At 44.7% G+C, this 23552-nt stretch overlaps 1 protein-coding gene across 1 annotated transcript in view; it reads left to right on the forward strand.

Annotated features, from left to right (window-relative positions):
* LOC121279836 (melatonin receptor type 1A-like) overlaps positions 1–22699 on the forward strand; it is a 105919-nt gene extending 83220 nt beyond the window's left edge. Inside the window, exon 2 of the mRNA XM_041191272.1 lies at positions 21831–22699. Within this exon, the coding sequence (XP_041047206.1) occupies positions 21831–22699 (869 nt within the window). The remainder of the gene's footprint in view (positions 1–21830) is intronic.
* The last annotated feature ends 853 nt before the right edge of the window (positions 22700–23552 follow it).

The raw sequence follows: 23552 nt of genomic DNA on the forward strand, positions 1-23552 counted from the left end.
AAATGCACAATGGCATGGTATAGGGCAACTCTATCCTTGTGGAATCATGGGCAAAAATTTTACCTTAGCAGGTGGGTGCGTGCCTGACCTGCTTGAGTATAAAATGACGCATATTGGCATTGGGTAAGTGTCCTGACGTCAACACGCAGTCGTGCGATATTTTGGTTGGTGGGTGTATGTGGGAATCGGCAGCGCACCCGCCGACAATTAAAAGGCCTGTTAAGGTCAATTAACTTACATTTTTTGCTGCCTGTCCAACCTTACGCTGGGCGGGTAGACGAAAAGGCCAAACGGCCTTTGTACTTTTTAGGAATCCTCATCTATGGTCGAGATGAGGTTTCCAAAAGCAAATAAAAATAAAAGTGTTTAAATTTAATTAACAACATGTCCCTGCTCATGTGACAGAGTCACATGAGAGAATATGTTTTATAACATTTTTCAATTTTTTTTTGTTGAAAACTCTTCATCTCTCTGAGGCAGCTCTGTGCCTCAAGGAGATTCTCAAGTTCTCAAGCATGCACTTGCGTGTATGCGTGAAGTTCACACTCGTCCCGCTCGCTCTCCTCCCCCGCTCTCACAGGCAGTGCTGAGCACTGCAGCTTGTGTTTAACACTTACAACTGGCCTGCCAATGTGAAATTATGGTCCAGCCCCAATCGCAGGCGGCAGTTGAGGGCTTCCTGACTAAATTCTGCCTCATGCTACTTTTGATGAACAGCTAACTTTAATTACCTCCTGCATTTGCAAGCGAGACCTGAATCACAATGGACCAAGATTGCTCATACTGATGCCATCCTCACTGGCTAACCTCATGAGATCATTGGGTCTTTTGTTGCACTGGGACCAAGTCCTTCTCACCATGCCAACACTGTTGACCTCTTCGGCCACCTTCTCCCACGCAGCACCAGTCTGGCTGGACTTCCTCCTCTTACCAGTGCTTGGTAGGAGCTGGTCATGTCAATCATATACTGCATGCAGGAGGGCACCAAGGGCAGCCTCACTGAATCTGGGGGCAGCTTTGTGCCTTCCAGAATGCCCCTTGCTGTTTAGTAGATTCACTTGGTTAATCATCTGATGGTTCACCTGACCCTGACCCACACCAGGGACCCCTTTAAAGTGCTGGACCTTTGTTGTGGTACACAGCCTGCAGAGAATAGACATCCTGCCCTCCAACACTCATTGGACAGCATGGTGATTTGTGATCCATCCTTACGTTAATTGCCACCAATTAGCAGTATTATCTGGCTCACTCCAACGGCGGGCCTGGACATTGGAACGCCGCCATCTTCTGGATGTGGAACCCACCGTTGGCGCACGACTATTATTCGACCCAAGTCTGTTAAGAATGTCTCAACCTGCCACACACCTGAATTGTGTTCATTCAGAACCACGTTTATCTTTAAATTTGTCCCGATGATTTAAAGCTTCCGTGTTTTATCCAGGTGGTGCCAGTTTTACACGGTCTCCTTCTGTGTAAGCAGTTCATCCTTCTGTCAAGTGAAACTCTCTTTAGCTGCTTTAAGCACTTTGTTAAAATTATGTTTGTAATCAGGCAAAAAATTTCGATACCTCCTTTTCAGTTTGCTCACAAATTATATTAGATCCTTCTTGTTTCTCATCTTCCTTTCAGCACTAACTTTATCTAGTTCTTTTCTAACCAGAGTGACAGCTTAGTTATTTGGAAGTTTTAATTTAAACTCAAGCGCATGTATCTTCCTTGCAGCTCCATGGGCAGGATTTTCCCCATGGTGGGCGGGCGCGGGAGCAGCTGCAAAACGGACCACAGCCTGCGATTGGACCCCGACCGCAATTTCATGCCGGCTGGCTAGCCAGCGAGAAAGACGCGCTGAAACACGCAGCACTGCCGGGGTAGGGGTGGGAGAGGGAGGAGGACGAGCAAGGAAGGCTGTGCATGCAGACAACACCCTGAGGACACAAAGCTGCTTCAGGGAGCTGAAGAATTGGACACTGACCAATAAATATTTTACAAATGATATAAATGTGTCCCCACGTGTGACTCAGTTACATGAAAAGGGACATGTTAAAAATGACGTTGAATTAAATTTTCTTTTAAGTACTGCTGGAAGGCTCATCCCGCCCGTGGTTGAGGTTTCCTTAAAAAATCCAAAGGCTGCCTGGCTGATTTGCCTGCCTGTCAACCATAAGGTTGGAAGGGCAGTGAAAAATAGCGTTCAATCATTTGATTGAGGACCTTTTAATGGGCCTCTTAATTGTCACCGACACACTGCCGACCCTTCTGCGCACCCACTGACTGAAATATCGCATTAGTGCACAATGTCGTTGAGACGCTCGCCCGATCAGGTCGGGCGCGTGCCTGCCTGCGGTACGTCAAATCCTGCGCTACGGTATCAGTACTGGTTGCAAGCAGAGCCATTCTGTTTCAAAGCAGTGCTTTCTTTTGTCCTTAGCTTTGAGTACTGTTCCATCTGCTTTGTCACTTCTTATTCAGGTTAGTGTCATGGGGTAGAATCTTACCTATGGTGGGAGCAGGTGGGGGCAGGCGCAGAGCTGATCACTGCCCGTGATTGGCTGCGTGCCGCCATTTTACGAGGCCCACCCAGTGTAACGTGCAGCTGGTAGCATTCAGCGCTTTCTGTGCGGGCGGGGGGATGAGGGAGAGCCGGAGCCTGTGTTCTTTGGTGCTCATGCACGCGAAAGAGCGCAGCAATCTCCCTGAGGCACGGAGCTGCTTCAGGGAGATTAAGTAGATAATAAAAGTTTTTTAAAAATAAAGTTAAAACATTATTTAAACATGTCCTCTCATGTGGCAGTGTCACATGAGCTGGGACATGTTTGTGAAGTTTGCAAAATTTACTTATTGATTTTATAAAACCTTCAGGAAACCTCATCCCGCCCGTGACTGAGGATTCCTGGAAAATGCGAAGGTTGGACAGGCAGTGTTGTTAATAAGCTAAATTGCTTTCTTAATGGCCTTAGTAGACCATTGACAGTTCGGCAGGTGCACAGCTGCCTCCGACGCACCTACCGAACAAAATATCGAAATGACATGCATTGTCGTCGGGACGCAAGCCCAACGTTATCTTGCGTCAGAGTGTTGGGCCCGCTGAACTGTCAAAGGCCTTTTAAGACCATTAAGAAAGCAATTTACCTTATTAACAATGCTGCTTGTCCAATCTTAAGGTTGGCGGGCAGGCAAAGAACCCAAGCAGCCTCCGCATTTTCCAGGAAACCTCAGCCATGGGTGGGATGAGGTTTCCTGAAGGTTTTATAAAATTAATAAATAAATTTTGCAAATTTCACAAACATGTCCCAGCTCATGTGACGTTGTCACATGAGTGGATGTGTTTAAATAATTCTTTATTTTTAAAAAACTTATTATCTACTTAATCTCCCTGAAGCAGCTCCGTGCCTCAGGGAGATTGCTGCGCTCTTTCGCGTGCATGAGCACCAAAGAACGCAGGCTCCGGCTCTCCCTCCTTCCCCCACCTGCACAGGTAGCGCTGAGCACTACCAGCCACACATTACACTGGGCGGGCCTTAATTGGCCCACCCGCTTAAAATGGCGGCATGCAACCGATCGCGTTATATAGCACAGAAACTGGCCCTTCGGCCCATTGTGTTCATGCCAGCCATCAAGCACCTATCTATTCAAATCCCATTTTCCAGCACTTGGCCCATAACCCTGTATGCTATGGCATTTCAAGTGGTCATCTAAATACTTCTTAAATGTTGTGAGGGTTCCTGCCTCTACCACCCCCTCAGGCAATGTTTTCCAGATTCTAACCACCTTCTGGGTGAAAAAATTTTTCATCAAATCACCTCTAAACCTCCTGCTCCTTACCTTAAATCTATGCCTCCTGGTTATTGACACCTCCACTAAGGGGAAAAGTTCCTTCCTGTCTACCCTACCTAGGCCCCTCATAATTTTGTATACCTCTATCAGGTCACTCCTCGGCCTTCTCTGCTCTAAGGAAAACAACCCTAGCCTACCCAGTTTCTTTTCATAGCTGAAACGCTCCAGCCCAGACAACATCCTGGCGGATCTCCTCTGCACCCTCTCCAGTGCAATCACGTCCTTCCTATAAAGTGGCAACCAGAACTGCACACAGTACTCCAGCTGTGGCCTAACTAGCATTTTATACAGCTCCAACATAAGCTCCCTGCTCTTATATTCCATGCCTCGGCTAATAAAGGTAAGTATCCCATATGATTTACCACCTTATCTACCTGTGCTTCTGCCTTCAGGGATCTATGGACATGTGCACCAAAGTCCCTCTCATCCTCTGTACCACTTAGGGCTCTACCATTCATTGTGTATTCGCTTGCCGTGTTCGTCCTCCCAAAATACATCACCTCACATTTCTCAAGATTAAATTCCATTTGCCACTGCTCTGCCCATCTTACCAGCCCATCTATATTGTCCTGTAATCTAAGGCTTTCTTCCTCACTATTTACGACACCGTCAATTTTCATGTCAGCTGCGAACTTACTGGGATACTTCCTATATTCACGCCTAAATCATTAATGTACACTACAAATAGCAAGCATCCCAGCACAGATACCTGTGGTACACCACTCGTCACAGGCTTCCAAATGCAAAAACAACCTTCGACCATCGCCCTCTGCCTCTTACAACTGAGACAATTTTGGATCCAATTTGCCAAATTGGCCTGGATCCCATGGACTGTTACCTTCCTGGCCATTCTCCCAAGCGGGATCCTGTCAAAAGCCTTACTGAAGTCCATGTAGACCACATCTGCTGCACTACCCTCATCTACACAACTAGTCACCTCCTAGAATAATTCAATCAAATTTGTTAGACATGATCTCCCCCTGACAAACCCATGCTGACTATCCCTGATTAATCCCTGCCTCTCCAAGTGGAGATTAACCCTGTCCCTCAGAGGTTTTTCCAGTAGTTTCCCTCCCACTGATGTTAGATTCACTGGCCTGTAATTACCTGGCTTTTCCCTACTACTCTTCTTGAATAATGGGACCACATTCACTGTCCTCCAGTCCTCTGGCACCTCTCCTGTGGCCAGGGAGGATTTGAAAATTAGTGTCAGAGCCCCTTTTACAGGAATATGTTAGCCCTGAACTCTCACTATTTCCTTTTTGAATGACTCCCACCGGTCTGATGTAGACCTTCTTACAAATAGCTGCTCCCAGTCCACTATGGCCGGATCCTGTCTTATCATATTGAAATCAGCCTTCCCCCAATTCAGGACCTTTAATTCCAGTCCATCTTTGTTCTTTTCCATAACTACGTTAAATTTAAAAGTGTTATGGTCACTATCCCAAAATGTTCCCCCACTGACATTTCTACTGCTTGCCTGGCTTCATTCCCTAAGATTAGGTCCAGTGCCACCCCTTCTCTTGTAGGAATTTCTACGTGCTGGTTCAAAAAACTCTCCTGGCTACACTTTAAGAATTCTCCCCCCTCTAAGCCAGGCCATTTCTCGGTTAATATTGGGGAAGTTGAAATCCCCTACTATTATTACCCTATTATTTTTACACTTCTGAGATTTGCCTACATATTGCCTACATTTGCCTCATCTGTTCCCCCCCGGACTGTTTGCAGGCTTGTACTACTCTCCCAGCAAAATGATTGCCCCCTTTTTACTTTTAACTTCTACAAATATGGTCTCATTTGAGAACCATCTAACATACCATCATTCCTTACTGCAGGTTCTGCCTGAATGTTTAATTCACACATCTTTAACTTGTCTCCAGCTGCGCTTCACCCTTTTCTGTCAGTCAGGTGCTCCAACATCCTTTTAACATTAACGTCTGACCCTTTGAATTTACATTTAGTTGAAATAGTAATTTCTGCAGCAGGATTACTGAAAGTCATGGATTTTTATATGTGACTCAATTTCTCTTATACATTTTCAGTTTTAACAGCTTCACCAGGCTTTTCTGGAGACAGCAATATTATATTCTTAGCCAGGCCATTTCCTAATATAAAATCAAAACCTTTAATAGGTAATTTAGGCACAATCCCCATCTTTACAAGTCTGGAAATTAAACCACATTTTAAATTAACTCTGTACAACAGGGTGGATAAACAACTTCCAACATACATTTCTATTTAGCAGATGTTCTGGAAGGAAATTCCTGTCACCTGCCAACATCAGCAATTGAGCTGACCCCTTATCCCTAAGAATAATGACCAACTTGCCTGCTTTACCAGGGGCTGAATCTTCGGCTCACTGAGGTGATAAATGACATGGGGTGACATCGGGCGTGCATCCCAACGTCACCGCGTGTCATTTAGATTTTCAGTTTGGCGGGTGCATAGCCAAGTAGGCTGCACACCCGTTGAACTGTCAAAGGCCTGTTAAGGCCATTAATGAACTAATTAAGCCTATTGAGAAAGCTGCCAGTCCAACCTCTTCCGTCTGAACTTTCCCCTGTTTGGATGGAATTCCATATTGTCCCCAAACCCCGAGCCCTCCCTCGGATGCCAGTGCCCCGCAATATGAGCCACATCGGGGACATGCCCTCCGTGTCATTTAGCATGGCAGGGAGGAGTTTCCTGTATGGGCTGTTGCTGCACATCCTTCACTTCCTTGCCCTCGCCCACCGCCCGGACACGCCCTGGCATGCCTTGTTACCGTCTGGCGGCAGAGGTCCCCGTTGGGAGGCCCTCTACGGAGGTGTCCTCCCACTTTCCTTCGGGTACTTGGGGTGGAGGGTGTTGCACGCAGCAGTCCCATACAATCGTAGAATGTGTTGGTTCATGGACTCCCAGGATACCCGCCCTTTTTGTGGTCTTGTGGAGTCTGTGGACCACGCTTATGTAGGGTGTGGTGGGCTGCACTCCCTTTTCAGTTATTTAAAAAACCTTTTATTACCGTTTTGTTTGCACTTCAGTCCCACGCTCCTGATCTACGGACACCCGGTGCGGAAGGGGGTCGGGAAGGAGGAGGACCTCCTCGTGACTCTGATCCTGGGCTTGGCCAAATTAGCCATTAACAGGTCCGGGCAGCAGGTCCAGGCAGCGGGCAATCGAGGGGGTCATCCCACCCAATTGTTTGGCCCTCTTATGTGGCTATGTTTGCGGCCAGGTGTCCCTGGAGAGGGAGCATGTGGTGTCTGCCGGCACTGTTGAGGCCTTCCATGCCCGGTGGGCACCGCGTGGGTTGGGGTGCTTTATTGACCCCTTTAATCACATTTTGATTTGATGTTTGTAAGTTTTCTTTAAACTTTGTCTTTGGTTTTACAGCTAACTGAACTTAGGGGCTGTGTTTCCTTTATACCTCATTTTGTTGATTTAGTTTATTAGGTTGGCTTTAAAGGGCTGCCCGTCCAACCTTAAGGTTGGCAGGTAGGCGAAGAGTCCAGACAGCCTTCCCATTTTTCATGGAACCTCATCCATAGGCGGGATGAGGCTTCATGAATGATTTAAAATTTTTAGAAGTTTTTTAATTAAAATTAGTGCACATGTCCCAGCTCATGTGACAGTTTCACATGAGGGTGCATGTCATAAAAACTTTTAAAACACTTTATTAGACTCTTTAAACTTAAAACTAATCTCCTTGAGGCACCTCTGTGCCTTAGGGAGATTTCTGTGCTCTTTCACGCGCACTCCCGACTCAGGGAACCCTTCTCCCACCCGCACAGGGAGTGCTCAGCACTTCCCACCACGTGTCATGCTGGACGGGCCTTAGTTGGTCTGCCCATGTAAAATGGCGGCGCCCAGCTGATTGGGGCCACCAATCGGCTCCATGTCCGCCCACGCACAACCCATTCCTGATGGGGAGAAAACTTTCCCCCAGATAACAATGGGGTCACTTCACTCTTAAACACAAAACTTCTATAATTTTCTCTGCTTTGATGTACTCCAACAGTAAATATATTCAAAACTATTTGCTTGTCACAAGTTCCATCCACTGGTACAGCATTTTACAAAGAAACACTATGCAATCCTACAAATGGTGCCATCTTGCTTTTTAATTTTCAACAGCCAGCTTTTAAAAGCTCTCTCATGACAAAAATAACAATGTTGGTCTCTTTGAATCATACTTATCCTCTTCAGTCCTTTTTAGTAATCTGAGGAGTCTCTGTGTTCTCATTTTTGCTATTTCCCTCACTGTAACCAGTGACACTGTTCAGTGTCAGAGTTCTTAACTCTTCAGTTTCTGTGTGGTTTGAAAACAATGGGCAGAATATTACGCTCGACATGTGGGCACGCGCCTGACACACCCGAGTGTAAAATGATGTGCAGTGACATTGGGCAGGCGTCCAACACCATTGCGCAATTTTGTGATATTTCGTTTGCTGGGCGCATGCCGGCAGATAACCAACAGTCTAATGAAATTCAAATTTACACTGCCTGTCCAACCTTATGGTTAGCAGATAGATGAAAAGGCCAGGTGGGTTGTGCATTATTTTAGGAACCTCATCCACGAGCGGGATGAGGTCCCCTAAAACAAATAAATATAATTCAAAAATAAAGTTTTTACTTAAAAAAATGTCCCAGCTCATGTGACAGAGTCACATGAGCGGACATGTTTAATTAAATTTTCATTCTCTTCATTTTTTTTTTACACAGCACTTCAATCTCCCTGAAGCAGCTCCGTGTCTCAGGGAGATTGAAGCACTCTTTCTTGCGCATGTGCAAACCGAGCGCTAGGCCGGGCTCTCCCTCCACCCCCCGCCCACACAGGCAGCGCCACCACTTGCAATCCACGCAGGGCAGGCCTTAATTGTCCCGCCTGCGTGAAATCACGGTGCAGAGCCAATCACCGGCAGCAGTCGGCTTCTCGAACACCCCTGCCAAGGGCAAAATCCTGCCCAAAGGCTTACCGCTACATACTGGTGAGACAATTTGTAATCGTCAACCATTACAATAGCTGCACTTAGCTAAGAAACTTTAAGGTCTTCTAGTTGGGACCTTATTCCTAAAGGGGCACTATTTTTGAATTCTTCCATTAACAATACCTCCCTAAGAGTTTCAAAATCTTGTTCAACCTTCATAGACCTAAATCATCTATCAAATATCTTTCCTTTTTTCTCGCAAATTCCACAGAAGCCTGATTCTGTCTCTTAATTTTCCCAATTTCTGCCTGTAAGCATCCAGCGAAGACATTGAGGTCAGCAATTCTAAACCTTTCAATAGTCACTTTGTTTATCCAGAAGAGATGAATAGACTGCTAACACCTTCCCCACTAAAAGCCCTGCAATAAGATTGTCAAATTTTGCTTCAATCATTGCAACTTTGTATAGCAAGTTTCTCAAATGACCCAAAGTACATTTCAGCTCCTTTCTCACTGAATTTAGGCAGTAAGTGAATATTCCCTGCCAAATCAACACCAGGGCAAAATTGTCCCCCCCGTCGGTGGGGGTGGGAGTTCAGGAGCGGGCGTGGGATGCGCCCTTCCGATCGTCGCCCCCAATTGGGGGCACACCACCATTTTACGTGGGTGGGCCAATTAAAGCTCCCCCAGCATCATGTCCACAAGGAAGCGCTATGCACTTCCTGTGCGGGCTGGGGGGGCTTTCCCTGAGCCAAGAGTTCTCTATCACGCATGCACACGAAAGAGCGCACTCATCTCCCTGAGGCTAAGTGCTGCCTCAGGGAGATTGGTGCCAAATTTAAAATGTTAACAATAGAAGAAGAAAATCCCCTGACGTACCCTCATGTGACACTGTCACATGAGTTGGGACATGTCCATCACTTTCATTGACACTTTTATTAAAAATTTAAAAACCTACATGAAACCTCATCCCGCTTATCGATGAGGTTTCATACTTTTTCTAATACCCGCCGGGGTTCCTGGCCTGCCCGCCAACCTTAAGGTAGGACGGGCAGGTCCATTAAGTAATTTATTTACTTGGCCATTGACAGGTCAGCAGATGCACAGCTGATTCTGCTGAGCCCCCGCTTCTTGAAACTTTAAATGGGGTGGGGTAACGTAGGGAGATGTCATCCCGCGTCATTTTACTTGTCGGTGAGCGGACCCCCCACCCCGATCGCTGACCGGGAAATCCTGGCCCAGGAGTTGAATCTGAGTCATCCTCAAGGTCTGAATTTTGAGGTTGTTGGGAACGCGCCATGGGCAGGCCCAGGACCGCCAACTGCGATCAACCCCCGACCGCGAATTCATGCTGGCTGGCCAATTAACAGCCAGCCAGTGTGAAAGGCATGCTGAAATGCTCAGCACTGCCGGGTGGGGGCGGGAGGAGGGCAAGCGTGGAAGTCTGTGCATGCACAGGGGAGCGTGTACTGAAAGCTCCCTCAGGGCGCAGAGCTGCCTCAAGCAGCTAAAGAATTGGAGAAACGAAAATTAAGATTTTGAAGATGATATAAACATGCCCTGACATGTGACTCAGTCACATGAAGAGAGAGATGTTTAAAATGATGGTGGAAAATGTTTAATGCATTTTTATTTACCGTTGGAAATCTCATCCCGCCTGTAGACGAGGCCTTGTTAAAAATCCAAGGCCACCTGGCCTATTTGCCTGCCCATCAACCGAATGGTTGAGCGGGCAGTGAAAAATATAAATTAATTAATTTCTTAAGGACCTTAATAGGCCTCTTAATTGTCAGCGGGCACGCTGCCGACACTCATGCCCATTGACCGAAAGATTATGAGAGTGCTTGATGGCATCAGGATGCTCGCCTGACATCATCGTGTGTGATTTTATGCCCAGTTGGGTTGGGCACATGCCTGCCCAATGAATGTAAAATTCAGCCCCAAGTTTTCCTACCACCCCTGTTCATATAATCTAAGTTTTCCTTTGCTGAGATCAAATTTCCTTGCTTTTTCTCTCTGAACTTAAAATTTTCCCTTTTTCTTTTTCTCTTTCTCTTTAGGCAGAATTTTCTGCTTGGCGTGTCAGGGTTGGGCTTAAAATGACGCACGATGACATCAGGCGAGCATCCCAATGTCATCGCGATATTTCACTGGGTGGGCACGCGATGAAGTTCAACACGCGCCCGCCATTAATTAATAGGCTAGTTAAGGCCCTTAATTCATCAATCGATGACGATTTTCAGGCACCTGTGCGATCTTCGGGTCAGAGCACGGATGCAACGGGCAGGTGGGTAAGAGACTTTTTAATGAACTTCATCCATGAGCAGGATCAGGGGATTCAGTGGGGTCGTGAATCTGGTCTGTAAACTTTCCCGTGTGATCTGCAGCAATTCAGATCGAATTCCCGCAGCTCCTGTGTACTTTGAACCTTTAGGTCAGCACTCTGCAGTCAGGAATCTTTATCGGGCCTGCAACTTCCCGGAGGCCTCCCCTTAGCTTGGGTATGGGCTCTGACATCTCCACCTGAGGCAGCTCCTCTGAGGAGGAAGGGAGGGCTAGAATAAGGAGGAGGCCAGGAGTGCACATTCAGCCTCTGGGGGAGTCACCTTTGGCAGTATAGTGCATGCACAAGGGGCGCAGGGCCAAGAGCTAGTCCAAGGTGGAAGGGGCCACAGAAGATACCACTATCCTGCTGCTAGGGGACTACCTCAATATGACTGAGGTGCAGTGCCGAAGGAGGCTCTGACTGTCAAGGGAGACAGTCAACTACATCTGTCAGATGATTGGCCCTAAGATCTCTCCTAACTGTGTGGGCGGATACCCCAAGCCAGTGGTTCTAAAGATCACAGTTGCCCTCAACTTCTATGCCTCTGGCTCTTTCCAGGGCTCGGTGGGTGATCTTTGTGGTGTTTCCCAATCAGCTGTCCATACTTGTGTCAAGCAGGTCACAGACGCTCTGTTCAGGCGTGCATTGACCTTCATCCACTTCCACTGGGACAAGGCAAGTCAGACACAGCGAGCCAGAGGCTTTGTGGCCATTGCTGGCTTCTCCCGTGTCCAGGGTGCAATAGACTGTACACATGTGGCCATCAAGGTGCCAGCAGGTGAGCTCGGTACCTTCGTCAACAGGAAGGGATTCCACTCCAAGAACGTGCAGATAGTGTGTGATCACAGGATGCAGATTCTACAAGTCTGTGCAAGATACCCAGGCAGCCCCCACGATACCTACATCCTCAGACACTCCCAGATGCCGGGGCTCTTCAGCGCTCCAGCCTGGCTTGATGGATGGCTGCTGGGTGACAAAGGCTATCCCCTCAGAAGGTGGCTCATTGCGCTTCTCGGCCATCTAATATCAGAAGCTGAGCAGCGGTACGATAGGAGCCATACCTCCACAAGGGCTGTGGTGGAGAGAGCCGTCGGTCTTCTCAAGATGCGCTTCTCGTCTTCTCAAGACGCCTCCTCGGGTTGTACTCCAATACCCCCTAGATTGTGTGTCGGTGATAATGATTGCACACTGCACTCTCCACAATCTTGCGCTGGAAAGGAGGTACGCAGTAGATGCGGCCGCACACTGATTCTGAGCATGAGGAAACACAGGGGCTAAACGCTGACCCGGGACTACACCAAGGAGGCAGGGACACCCGGGAGACTTTCAGCTAGCTCAACACAAATGGATCAGCAGGACCAGCCTTGCCTGGCCCTTCCATACTCGGCACCTAAGTGCTAAATCTGCCAGCTCATCAGCAGGAACTAAGGGCTTTGGACATAAACTTGAATGTCCAAACAAACACTCATGACATTTATCTTAAACATCCTGCAAAGATAAGCTGATCATTACATTGACCACCTTTATGAAAGTGTTGACATGTGTACCAATATTTTTTCCATTGGAGAAAGTGCCATAATGTAATCAAAAATATAGCAACAGAAGCTTGGTAAAGCCTCTGCCATGTTTGGATATTTAGACACATCTACATTATGTTGCAGCATCTAATAGAGACATTTGATGGTGCCAAATCATTTAGCGCTTACCTTTCAAAATGTTTCCAACTCCTCTGCAGGCTTCCCACAGTGTTCACAAACTCTCTAATGAGGCATGTTTTATTTCAGGGTTTACAAAAGCTGCACCAGCACACAAAAACAATATGCAGGACAAAATATAATTTTCCTGTGGCCCTCACAATGGGGACCACACCACTGAGAAAGTGCATGTGAATTTTACGCTCAAGGCCTTGCACCCAATGAGCCTCTCCATCATGGCAAAAATCTGGGCCTATGTTTTGCATTTTGCAAGCTCGACCTCCATGATGAGATAAAGATCTAGCCCCTGGAGTCTGCACATACACAGAGGAACATGGAAATACAAAAGTTATACTGGGATTAAAATGTACAGACAGCTCTGTATATGAAAAAACACACCTGTTTTTGAAAGTTTAAAAAAAACCTAAGCACCTCCTACCCTGCACCCCATCCCCTCCTCTCCTCTCTGATTGACAGGTAATTTGCTTTGACATGGAAAAGACGCTATCTGTTCTTTCAATTTCAAGCTTGGAGTTATAAGCATCAGGCTCTTGGAGTTATAAGCAAATGCTTTAGCTGTGGCCATCATGAATGTTTGGTAGAGTTCCAAAAGCTAATGGTTTATTGATACAACTGCTCAGGAGAATGACTGACAGTTTTAAGAGGTTGTAATAATATATTGTCCGTGATATGGTTTCTGAGTCCATGGTTGTTTACTTGCACAACCTAAGGGCCACTTAAGTGATTAGTTTATCTTTTCTATGCAGTACAGTTTTTTTTGCAGTGTCAAAGACCGATCTTCAAATGAGAGATTTATTAGATTGTCACAGGTTCACTTTGTTTACAGATTGCTATTGCATAGCTCCTGAGGACTGTACACAGTGGATACTGGATGAATGGCTATGGAGGATCCATAAGGTGGCATGGGGAATCTGAGGGGTCATGGGGATCTAAGGGAGCATAAGTAGATCAGGGGGTTGGGGGGGGGGTGAAGTTTAGGGGAGCTGATTTGCTGTCTCTGAGAATGAGGTGGGCCTTCTAACCTCCCCATTGCCACACTCACACGATCACTCTCCTCCTGGACTGTATTGTGGTTCGCAAATCACACTGCAAAGCTGAAATAGGCATGAAGAAAACAAAAATCCCAGGTGAAGTCAGTTATTTGCATGTCAGAACTTATAAAAGTGTCCAGCTCACGTTTCCCTGTCCCTACATGAAAATCTGGGCCCAGAAGTTGCCATCAGTTTCAGTGACAACATGACAATAGATTTTGCTTTCATTACCATGGCAAAATCCATGAAATCAGTCAGCATCTTTTCACATAAAGGTTGGTAGAAATCTGGAATGATGTCCAGCAAAAGGCTGTGAATCTGGGGAGAATTGAGGCTTTCAAGGCTGGATTGATTAATTTCTTTTGGGTAAGTGAATGGTGGAGCAGGCTCGAGGGGCTGAATGCCCTACTCTGTTCCAATATTCCTTTGATCGGTTTGTCCTGGCTGAAAGCTGTAAACTGAAATGAAGCCCAGTGAATCTTCCAATGTTAGCTACGTCATCCATATTTTAAAGCACTTAGAATTCTTAGGGAATTATAAGAAGACTGTTAGTGAACCAAAGCACTTTCCCAAATTGCACTAAAATAGCTGTTTTTGATGCAGAGAAAAGTTTGTGCTTTTTGCCAGCTGGAGCTCAGTTGATAACACTCTCAGCTCCCACTCCTGAGATTTTAGCACAATAATCCAGGCTGACACTTCAGTGCAGTACTGAGGGAGGCTATTGGAGGTGCTGTCTTATGAATGAGGCATTAGAAAGAGTTGCTGTCTGCCTCTCAGATGGATGTAAAAGATTCCATGCACTATTTCGCAGAAGAGCAAGAGAGTTATGCCCAGTGTCCTGGCCAATATTGTGATGATACTCAAACTCACCTTCTTTAGTTCAAAGGTCAGGAACTCTGCTCCTGATGAACCTTAGGTCTCCCACGTAAGCATGGCTGGGAACTGGCGGCACGTGCTCAGTGCTCCCATTTTATGTTCTTCAGCTGAGGAACCTGTGAGACTGTGCAGAAGAAAGGAAAAGAATGATGTGAAAACTACAGGTCAGATGACCTGATACAGAGTGCCATCATCAAGTAGGTGTCCCAGGGAGAGGAACACGGGAGGGGAACAGGGACAAGGTCCCACACCAGGGAGGGGGACATGGAAAGATCCCAAAGGAAGTTCCAGGTAAGGGATAAAAGTTGGGATAGAAATAGGTCCCGTTAAGTCAAGTTAAAAGAAAGGAACAGAAAAATAGCCGCCAAATTAAAGAAAGATATGTAGGGAGCAGGCTTTAAGTGAAATGGACATGAGAGAAGCAATGAAGATCCAAGAAGACAGCCAAAGATTGGTTACTCCATGATGCGAGTTGCTGGAGCAAAAGTGCTCCTTTGAAGCAGTGGTGTTTTACACAGCCAAAGATCTGAAATTATGCTTGGAAGGTGAAGCATGAGTGTACTCAGAGAACCAGGGGAAAATAATCTCGGAAGGTGAGATTGAAACCCTGCAAGGTAGAGGGAGGCAATAGCATAGTGGTATTGTCTCTGGACAAGTAATGCAGAAACCCAGGTTAATACTCTGGGGACCTGGGTTTGAATCCCATCATGGCAGATGGTGGAATTTGAATTTGAATTCAATCAAAATCTGGAATTAAAAATCTAATGATGACGAGACCATTGTTGATTGTTGGAACAACAATTGTAAAAACCCTTCTGGTTCACTGAAACACTTTAGGGAAGGAAACCTGCTTACCATGCCTGAACTGGCCTACATGTGATTCCAGACCCACAGCAATGTGGTTGATTTTTAAATGGCCTCACACTCAGTTCCATCAAAATGCTTCAAAGCCTCAAAAAAGGAATGAAACTGGACAGACCAGTCAGCATCAACCTAGGTACTAGAATCAACAACGACAAACTCAGCCCTGTCGACCCTGCAAACTCCTCCTTATTAATGTCTGAACTAGTGGCAAAATTGGGAGAGTTGTCTCATAGACAAGTCAAGCAACAGCCTGACATAGTCAACCTCACAGAATCATATCTTACAGATAATGCAACAGACACCACCATCACCATCTCTGGGTATGTCCTGTCCCATGAGCAGGACCAACCTAGCAGAGATGGTAGCACAGTGGTATACAGTCAGGAGAGAGTTTCCCTGGGAGTCATCAACATTAACTCTGGACTCCATGAAGTCTCATGGCATCAGGTAAAACATAGGCAAGGAAACCTCTTGTTGATTACCACATACCACCCTCCTGCAGCTGATGAATCAGTGCTCCTCCATGTTGAACACCACTTGGAGGAAGCACTGAGGGTGTCAAGGGTGCAGAATGTACTCTGGATGGAGAACATCAGTGTCCAACACCAAGAATGACTCTGTAGCACTACTACTGACCAAGCTGGCAGAGTCCTAAATGACACAGCTGCTAGACTGGGTCTGCAGCATGTGGTGAGTGAACCAACAAGAGCGAAAAACATACTTCCTCATCCTCACCAACCTGCCTGCCACAGATACATCTATCCATGACAGTATCGGTAGGAGTGACCATCGCACAGTCGTTGTGCAAATGACGTCCCACCTTCACATTGAGGGTAACCGCCATCATGTTGTGCAGAATTACCACCATGCTAAATGGTATAGGTTTCAAACAGATCTAGCAACTCAAGACTGGCCATCCATGAGGCGCTGTGGGCCATCAGCAGCTGCAGAATTGTACTTGAGCACAACCTGTAATCTAATGGCCCATCATATCTCGCACTCTTCCATTACCATCAAGCCAGGGGATCAACCCTGGTTCAATGAAGAGTACAGGAGGACATGCCAGGAGCAGCATCAGCCATACCTAAAACTGAGGTGTCAACCTGGTGAAGCTAGAACACAGGATTACTTGCAAGCCAAATAGCATAAGCAGCAAGTGATAGACAGAGCTAAGTGATCCCACAACTAACAGATCAGATCTAAGCTCTGCAGTCCTGGCACATCCAGTGGTGAATGGTGATGGACAATTAAACAACTTACTGGAGGAGGAGGCTCCACAAATATCCCCATCTTCACTGAGGGAGGAACCCAGCACATCAGTGCAAAAGATAAGGCTGAAGCATTTGCTACAATCTTCAGCCAGAAGTGCCAAGGGGATGATCCATCTTGTCCCCTTCCACCATCTCATGCCATCTTCAGTCAATTCGATTCACTCAGCATGATATCAAGAAACAATGAAGGCATTGGATTCTGCGAAGGCTATGTTCCAGTGCAGCTACAACACTGACATCCACCTAGTTCTGTGGAAAATTGCCCAGGTATGTCCTGTACACAAAAAGCAGGACAAATCCAACCCGGCCAATTACCACCTCATCAGTCTACTCTTCATCATCAGTAAAGTGATGGAAGTGGTCCTCAATAGTGCTATCAACATTAACTCTGGGCACTATTGCTTAGCAGTAACTGCTCACTGATGCTCAGTTTGGGTTCCACCAGGGCCATTCAGCTCCTGACCTTTGAACCAGCTTTGGATCAAACATAGACAAAGGAGCTGAACCAAGGTGAGGTGAGAGTGACTGCCCTTAACACAAAGGTAGCATTTGACTGGGTGTGGCAACAAGGAACCCTAGCAAAACTGGAGTTAATGGGAATCAGGGAGAAAGTTCTCTGCTTGTTGGAGTCATAGCTAGCACAAAGGAAGGTAGTTGTAGTTTGTTGGAGGTCAGTCATCTCAGGTCTAGGGCATCACTGCAGGAGTTCCTTAGGGTAGTGTCCTAGGCCCAGCCATCTTCAGCTGTTTCATCAATGACCTTCCTTCTATCATAAGGTCAGGAGTGGGGATGTTCGCTGATGATTGCACAATGTTCAGCACCATTCGTGACTCTTCCAGATCCTGAAGCAGTCCATGTCCAAATGCAGCAAGACCTGGTCAATATCCAGGCTTGGCCTGACAAGTGGCAAGTAAAATTCGCACCACACAAGTGTCAGGCAATGACAACTTCCAACAAAAGAGAACTCAACCATTATCACTTGATGTTCAATGGCATTACCTTCTCTGAAACCCCCACTATCAACATCCTGGGGGTTACCATTGAACAGAAACTGAATTGGACTATCCACATAAATACTGTGGCTACAAGAGCAGGTCAGAGGCTAGGAATCATGCAACGAATAACTCACCTCCTGACTCCCCAAAGCCTGTCCACAAGGTACAAGTCAGGAGTGCGATGGAATACTCCCCACTTGCCTGGATGAATGCAGCTCCTACAATACTCAAGAATCTCGAAACTGTCAAGGACAAAGTGGCCCGCTTGATTGGCACAAACATTCAATCCCTCCACCACCGACGCATTGTAGCAGCAGTGTGTACCATCTACAAGATGCACTGCAGGAATTCACCAAGGCTCCTTAGACAGCACCTTCCAAACCCACGGCCACTACCACCTAGAAGAACAAGAGCAGCAGATAGATGGGAACATCATCACCTGAAGGTTCCCCTCCAAGTCACTCACCATCCTTACCTGTAAATATATCACCATTCCTTCACTGTTGCTGGGTCAAAATCCCGGAACTCCCTTCCTAACAGCACTTTGGGTGTACGTACACCATTATGAACTGCAGTGGTTCAAGAAGGCAGCTCGTCACCATTTTCTCAAGGGCAACTAGGTATGGGCAATAAATGCTGGCCCAGCCAGCGAAGCCCACATATCATGAATGAATTTTTAAAAAAATGTCCTGAGGTTGCAAAAGCAGCTATAAAAATCTAAAGATTTTGTTTTTCCTTTTCACAATGGAACAGCAGTCTCTAAAAGGAGATCAAACTGAAATCTCCAGATACAAAGACAAGACCATCATGTCACAAGGCCAAATAGAAGTCTATCAGTTTTTATTAGATCTCTTCTATTTTCATCCTTAGATATTTCATAAGGAAGTGAGAATATAAGTGCAGGATTAGCCTCTTCGAGTTGCTTCGCCACTCAATAAGATCATGGCTGATCACCTCAACTCCATCACCTTGTACTATCTCCATATCCTTTGATTCCCTCAGTATCCAAAAAGCTATTGTCTTCAATATACTCAATAACTGAGCACTCTCTGAGGTAGAGAATTCCAAAATTTCACAACTTCTTGAGTAAAGAAATTTCTCATCTCAGTCCAAAATCATTGACCCCTTGTTCTGAGACTGTGACCACTGGTTCTATACTCCCCATTCAGGAGGAACAGCCTCTGAGCATCTACCTTATCAAGCCCCCTGCGGATTCTATGTTTCAATAGAATCCACTAATTGATCCTCCATTCATGCATTACCCCAATCCCATGAGCTCTATTTTGTGCAATAATCTTGAAATTTTCAAACTTGTGAAGAAAGTGACAGCCAAAATTCTTGAGGGTGCTTAGTGGAAGAAACCATACAAGCCCTTTTCTGCAATGCACAAATTTAAACTGACCAGGCACTGAAAAAGCAGGCCACCATGCAACAAATTTTAAAGGGAACATCGGTGACAACAGATTCGGTATTGTGAATGTCCCAAATATTGGGGACAATTTAAAAACTTGCTGATCAGGCGAAGCCTGATGAAACATTTTCATCCAACTAGTAATCAAGTTGTGGAATAAGATACTAAGGAAGATCATCAAAGTTGCAAGTTAAACGAATTTAAGAGACAATTAAATTTGTTTCTGAAGCATGAAATGGGATTGAGGGAAAAGGTGAGGAAGTGAGATGTGGGAATAATCCCTGAAAAAAAAAGCTTGTTGGGCCTAATGGGATTTTCCCGTTCGTTAAAGTACCTCTTTCTGGTAGCAGCACTTCTATAGAAAGAAATAACTTGCTTTCATTTGGCATCTTTTGCAAGCTCAGGACATTTCAAAGTGCTTTACGTCCAATTGTTTTAAACTGTAGCCACTGCTGTAATGTAGGAAATGCAGCAAGCAGCTGTGGACAGCAATGAAATATAACCAGATAATTTGTTTGATTAGGTATTGGTTGAGGGATTTCTGTTGGTCAGGACACTGGGAGAACTCACCAGCACGACTTCAAAAAAGGCCATTGGGTTTTTTATGTCCACCTGAGAAGTTTGATGGGGTCCCAATTTAGAGTGGCCAAAACAGGATGGAGGCAAAAGCAAAATGCCACAGACGCTGGAAATCTGAAATCTGAAAATCTGAAAAAAGTGTTAGAAATACTCAGCAAGTCAGACCGTACCTGTGGAGAGAGAGAAACCGAGTTTACTTTTCAAGTCTGTGACCTTTAAACCTGAAAGGTTAGCTCAGTTTCTCACCACAGATGCTGCCAGACCTGCTGACTATTTCCAGCACTTTCCGTTTTTATTTCTGGTTTGAGGCATTCCTGGAGGTTTGATCATATGACAGTCTAACCTCATGACATCCAACCATGAGATGCTTCATCATGCGACATTCAGTCTCATGACTTTTACAAATGTTGTTTTTACTATATGAAGGTTGTGCCCACTATTATTGAATATTTTTGCTTGTGCCAGCAGTTGTTTGAAATGTTTGAAGAACTAGGAGGCTGCTTGTGATCAGGTGCAGTGGGGATCAAACTGATGGCAGCAGGGAGTCAGAAGATGAGGAAGACAGGAATGCAAAGACAGGGAATTAGAGAGCAGGAAAGGCGTGAAACTGGGTGCAGGGAATTGAGGAAACTGAGGGCAGGGAATCAGGGCTGGGAGGAGACAGAACAGAGAACAGGATTCAGAGGGTCGGGAAGAATAAAAACTGAGAATGGGAACCACAGGGCAGGGATGAATGGAAAAACTGAGAGTAGGATAACAGAAGATGGGGAGAAGAGAAAACTGCAGGTGGGGAAATTGTGTGCCTCCCCATATTGCAAAAAAAAAAGTATATTGAAGACATTAGGAGATCATATCAGGAGGTGATCCTGCTATTGTCTGATTTATATTTTAGATAATAAGCAATGCTCACAAAACACAGAATGTCCAATCCCATAGTTGACAACTTGACCCATTTGGAGAGTTCAGAGAATTGAGGCTGATGTCTAAATTTCAGTGGTTTAATACACTCACGGTGGCCTGCTCTTGTTCTTTCTTCTGCCTGTCATTGTTCCCTACAGAGTTGTTAATCAAGTTAATTCAAATGCATAAAATCCTTCAGAAGCCTCGACAGAGTGGATGTGGAGAGGCTGTTTCTCATGCTGGGTAGTCTAAAACTAGGAAGCATAGTCTCAGGTTAAGGGACAGGCATTTAGGAATGAGGTGAGGAGAAATTTCTTCACTCAGTGGTTTGTCAATCTGTGGAATCCTCTTCTCAGAGGGATTGGGAGCTCAATCATTTCAAAGCTGAGACTGATAGATTTTTGAACACTAAAGGAATCAAGAGGCATGGGAATAGGGAAGGAAAGTGGAGTTAATGTAGTAATTTAGCCAATCTTATTGCTCTTATTTCTTATGTTCCAATAATAATAGCTAGGCTATTCTGGAATGAAACCAGAAAGCATTTTTCTCACAAAAGGCAATGACAATGTGGAATTGGCCCTCCCCACCCTGCACATAAGGATGTGAATGCTGGTTCAGTTGAAATTTCAAGGCTGACATTGAAAGATTTAGTTATCTAAAGGTATCAGGAGATATAGAGCAAAGGTGGAAAAATGGAGATGTGGTATAGCAGATTGCCGTTACCTGATTGAAAGACAGAACAGGCCAGATTGAGTGGATGGCCTGAATGACCAAGAACTGCTGTTCATTTATTGTATGCTGTTACAACCAGTCCCTGACTGGACTCTCAGAACTTACAGTGAGTTGTCAGGAAATTTGTAAACTGGAAACTGGCTGCCAAAACCCTTTTTTTAATAAAAATCAATATTTCCATTTATTCCTGTTTTATGATGTAACATCATTCACATTTAAGGTTTTAAATGAATTTTCAACAAGTAGTACTTGATTTTTGTATTTATGAATTGTTTGCCTTACAAATAAATATGATATTTTATAGTTTTATATACACAAACTTTTTATGTATACATATATATAGGAATAGATATAAATTTCTCTTTTTCTCTTTCTTTGCTTAAACAGGAAATATATTTGTTGTCAGCCTGGCCATTGCAGATCTAATAGTAGCAATCTATCCATACCCGATGGTTTTGACATCTATATTTCACAACGGCTGGAATCTGGGCTACATGCATTGTCAAATCAGTGGTTTCCTGATGGGTTTGAGTGTGATTGGATCAATTTTCAATATCACTGGTATTGCCATCAATCGGTATTGCTACATCTGTCACAGCCTGAAGTACGACAAGCTCTACAGTGACAAGAATTCCCTGTGCTTTGTAATCCTCATTTGGACCCTGACATTTATAGCAATCGTTCCAAATCTGTTTGTGGGATCTTTGCAATATGATCCGAGAGTCTACTCATGTACTTTTGTGCAATCTGTGAGCTCTGCCTACACTATCTCGGTGGTGTTTTTTCATTTTATCCTCCCTATTGCTATTGTCACCTTTTGTTACTTGAGAATATGGGTCCTTGTCATCCAGGTCAGAAGACGTGTAAAGCCAGACATGAAACTCAAGCTGAAGCCCCACGACTTGCGGAACTTTGTGACGATGTTTGTGGTCTTTGTGCTCTTTGCAGTTTGCTGGGCGCCCCTTAATTTTATTGGTCTTGTTGTAGCTGTCAACCCAGATGCAATTGCCCCAAGGATCCCAGAATGGCTATTTGTAGCCAGTTATTTCATGGCATATTTCAACAGCTGCCTTAATGCTATTATCTATGGACTGTTGAACCAGAATTTCAGAAGAGAGTACAAGAGAATTATAATCTCTCTCTGCACTGCAAGGATTTTCTTTCCAGAGAGTTCTAATGATGTGCCTGACAGAAATAAAAGTAAACCATCTCCTTTAATGACAAACAATAATCAAGTGAAGGTAGATTCTGTCTGAATGGTTTATGCATTCACTCCATGTGCCAGCCAATGAAGCTTAAGTGAAAAGCACATTATATAGAATCGATGGAAAGCATAACATATAGGCAAAGATTGTTCAACCTATGTTTGCATTTGTTGTATGTGTTATTTTACAGTATTAAGGAGAAACACATATTCAATTATACATCAGTGAGTGATGCTCAAGGGAGCAGTAGATTCCATTTGATTATAATCATATCAATACTGAAATATATATGGAGAAAGAATGTTTATTTTTAAATAATTGATAAGCCCCTATAGTATTAGAACTGGGAAGAGGAAACTTCATAACTAAAGAAAATGCTAATATTTGAGCCTAACTATGCTTAACTTAGTTTTTAAACATCTGTGAGTTGAAGTTGCCTTACCGGGTATGTGAGATTGGAAACAAATATAATGAGCAGAAATTGCATTTTAACTACTATATATTCCATAATTTTATAAAAATACAATTTGCAAAAGAGGCTTAAAGTGTATTTGAAAATCAGAATGGCTGTAAATAGTGCACAGTTTGAAATGCACAATCAAATTTAAACCTATATTTTTAAAGAAAATCACATTAGAAAGTGATGGAAGAAAGAATTTTAGCATGTTTAACTGATTTTAACTTCTACTGGATTGAGAAATGATGAATGACACTTAATTAGCAAAATACACAGTATTTTTGAAGAATCATTAAAAAGTGAATTGCCAAGCATGTATTGAGAGTTCTACATTAACTTGGATCGGCTGCATGCTGTCCTTATATACAAAGATGAATTTAGTTTTACCGACAGTGCTTTTACAGTGTTTGACATGATAGTTTTGGCTTCAGTATAATGATAAAGATA

This window comes from Carcharodon carcharias, chromosome 1 (assembly GCF_017639515.1).
Source record: "Carcharodon carcharias isolate sCarCar2 chromosome 1, sCarCar2.pri, whole genome shotgun sequence".
Lineage (NCBI taxonomy): Eukaryota > Metazoa > Chordata > Chondrichthyes > Lamniformes > Lamnidae > Carcharodon > Carcharodon carcharias.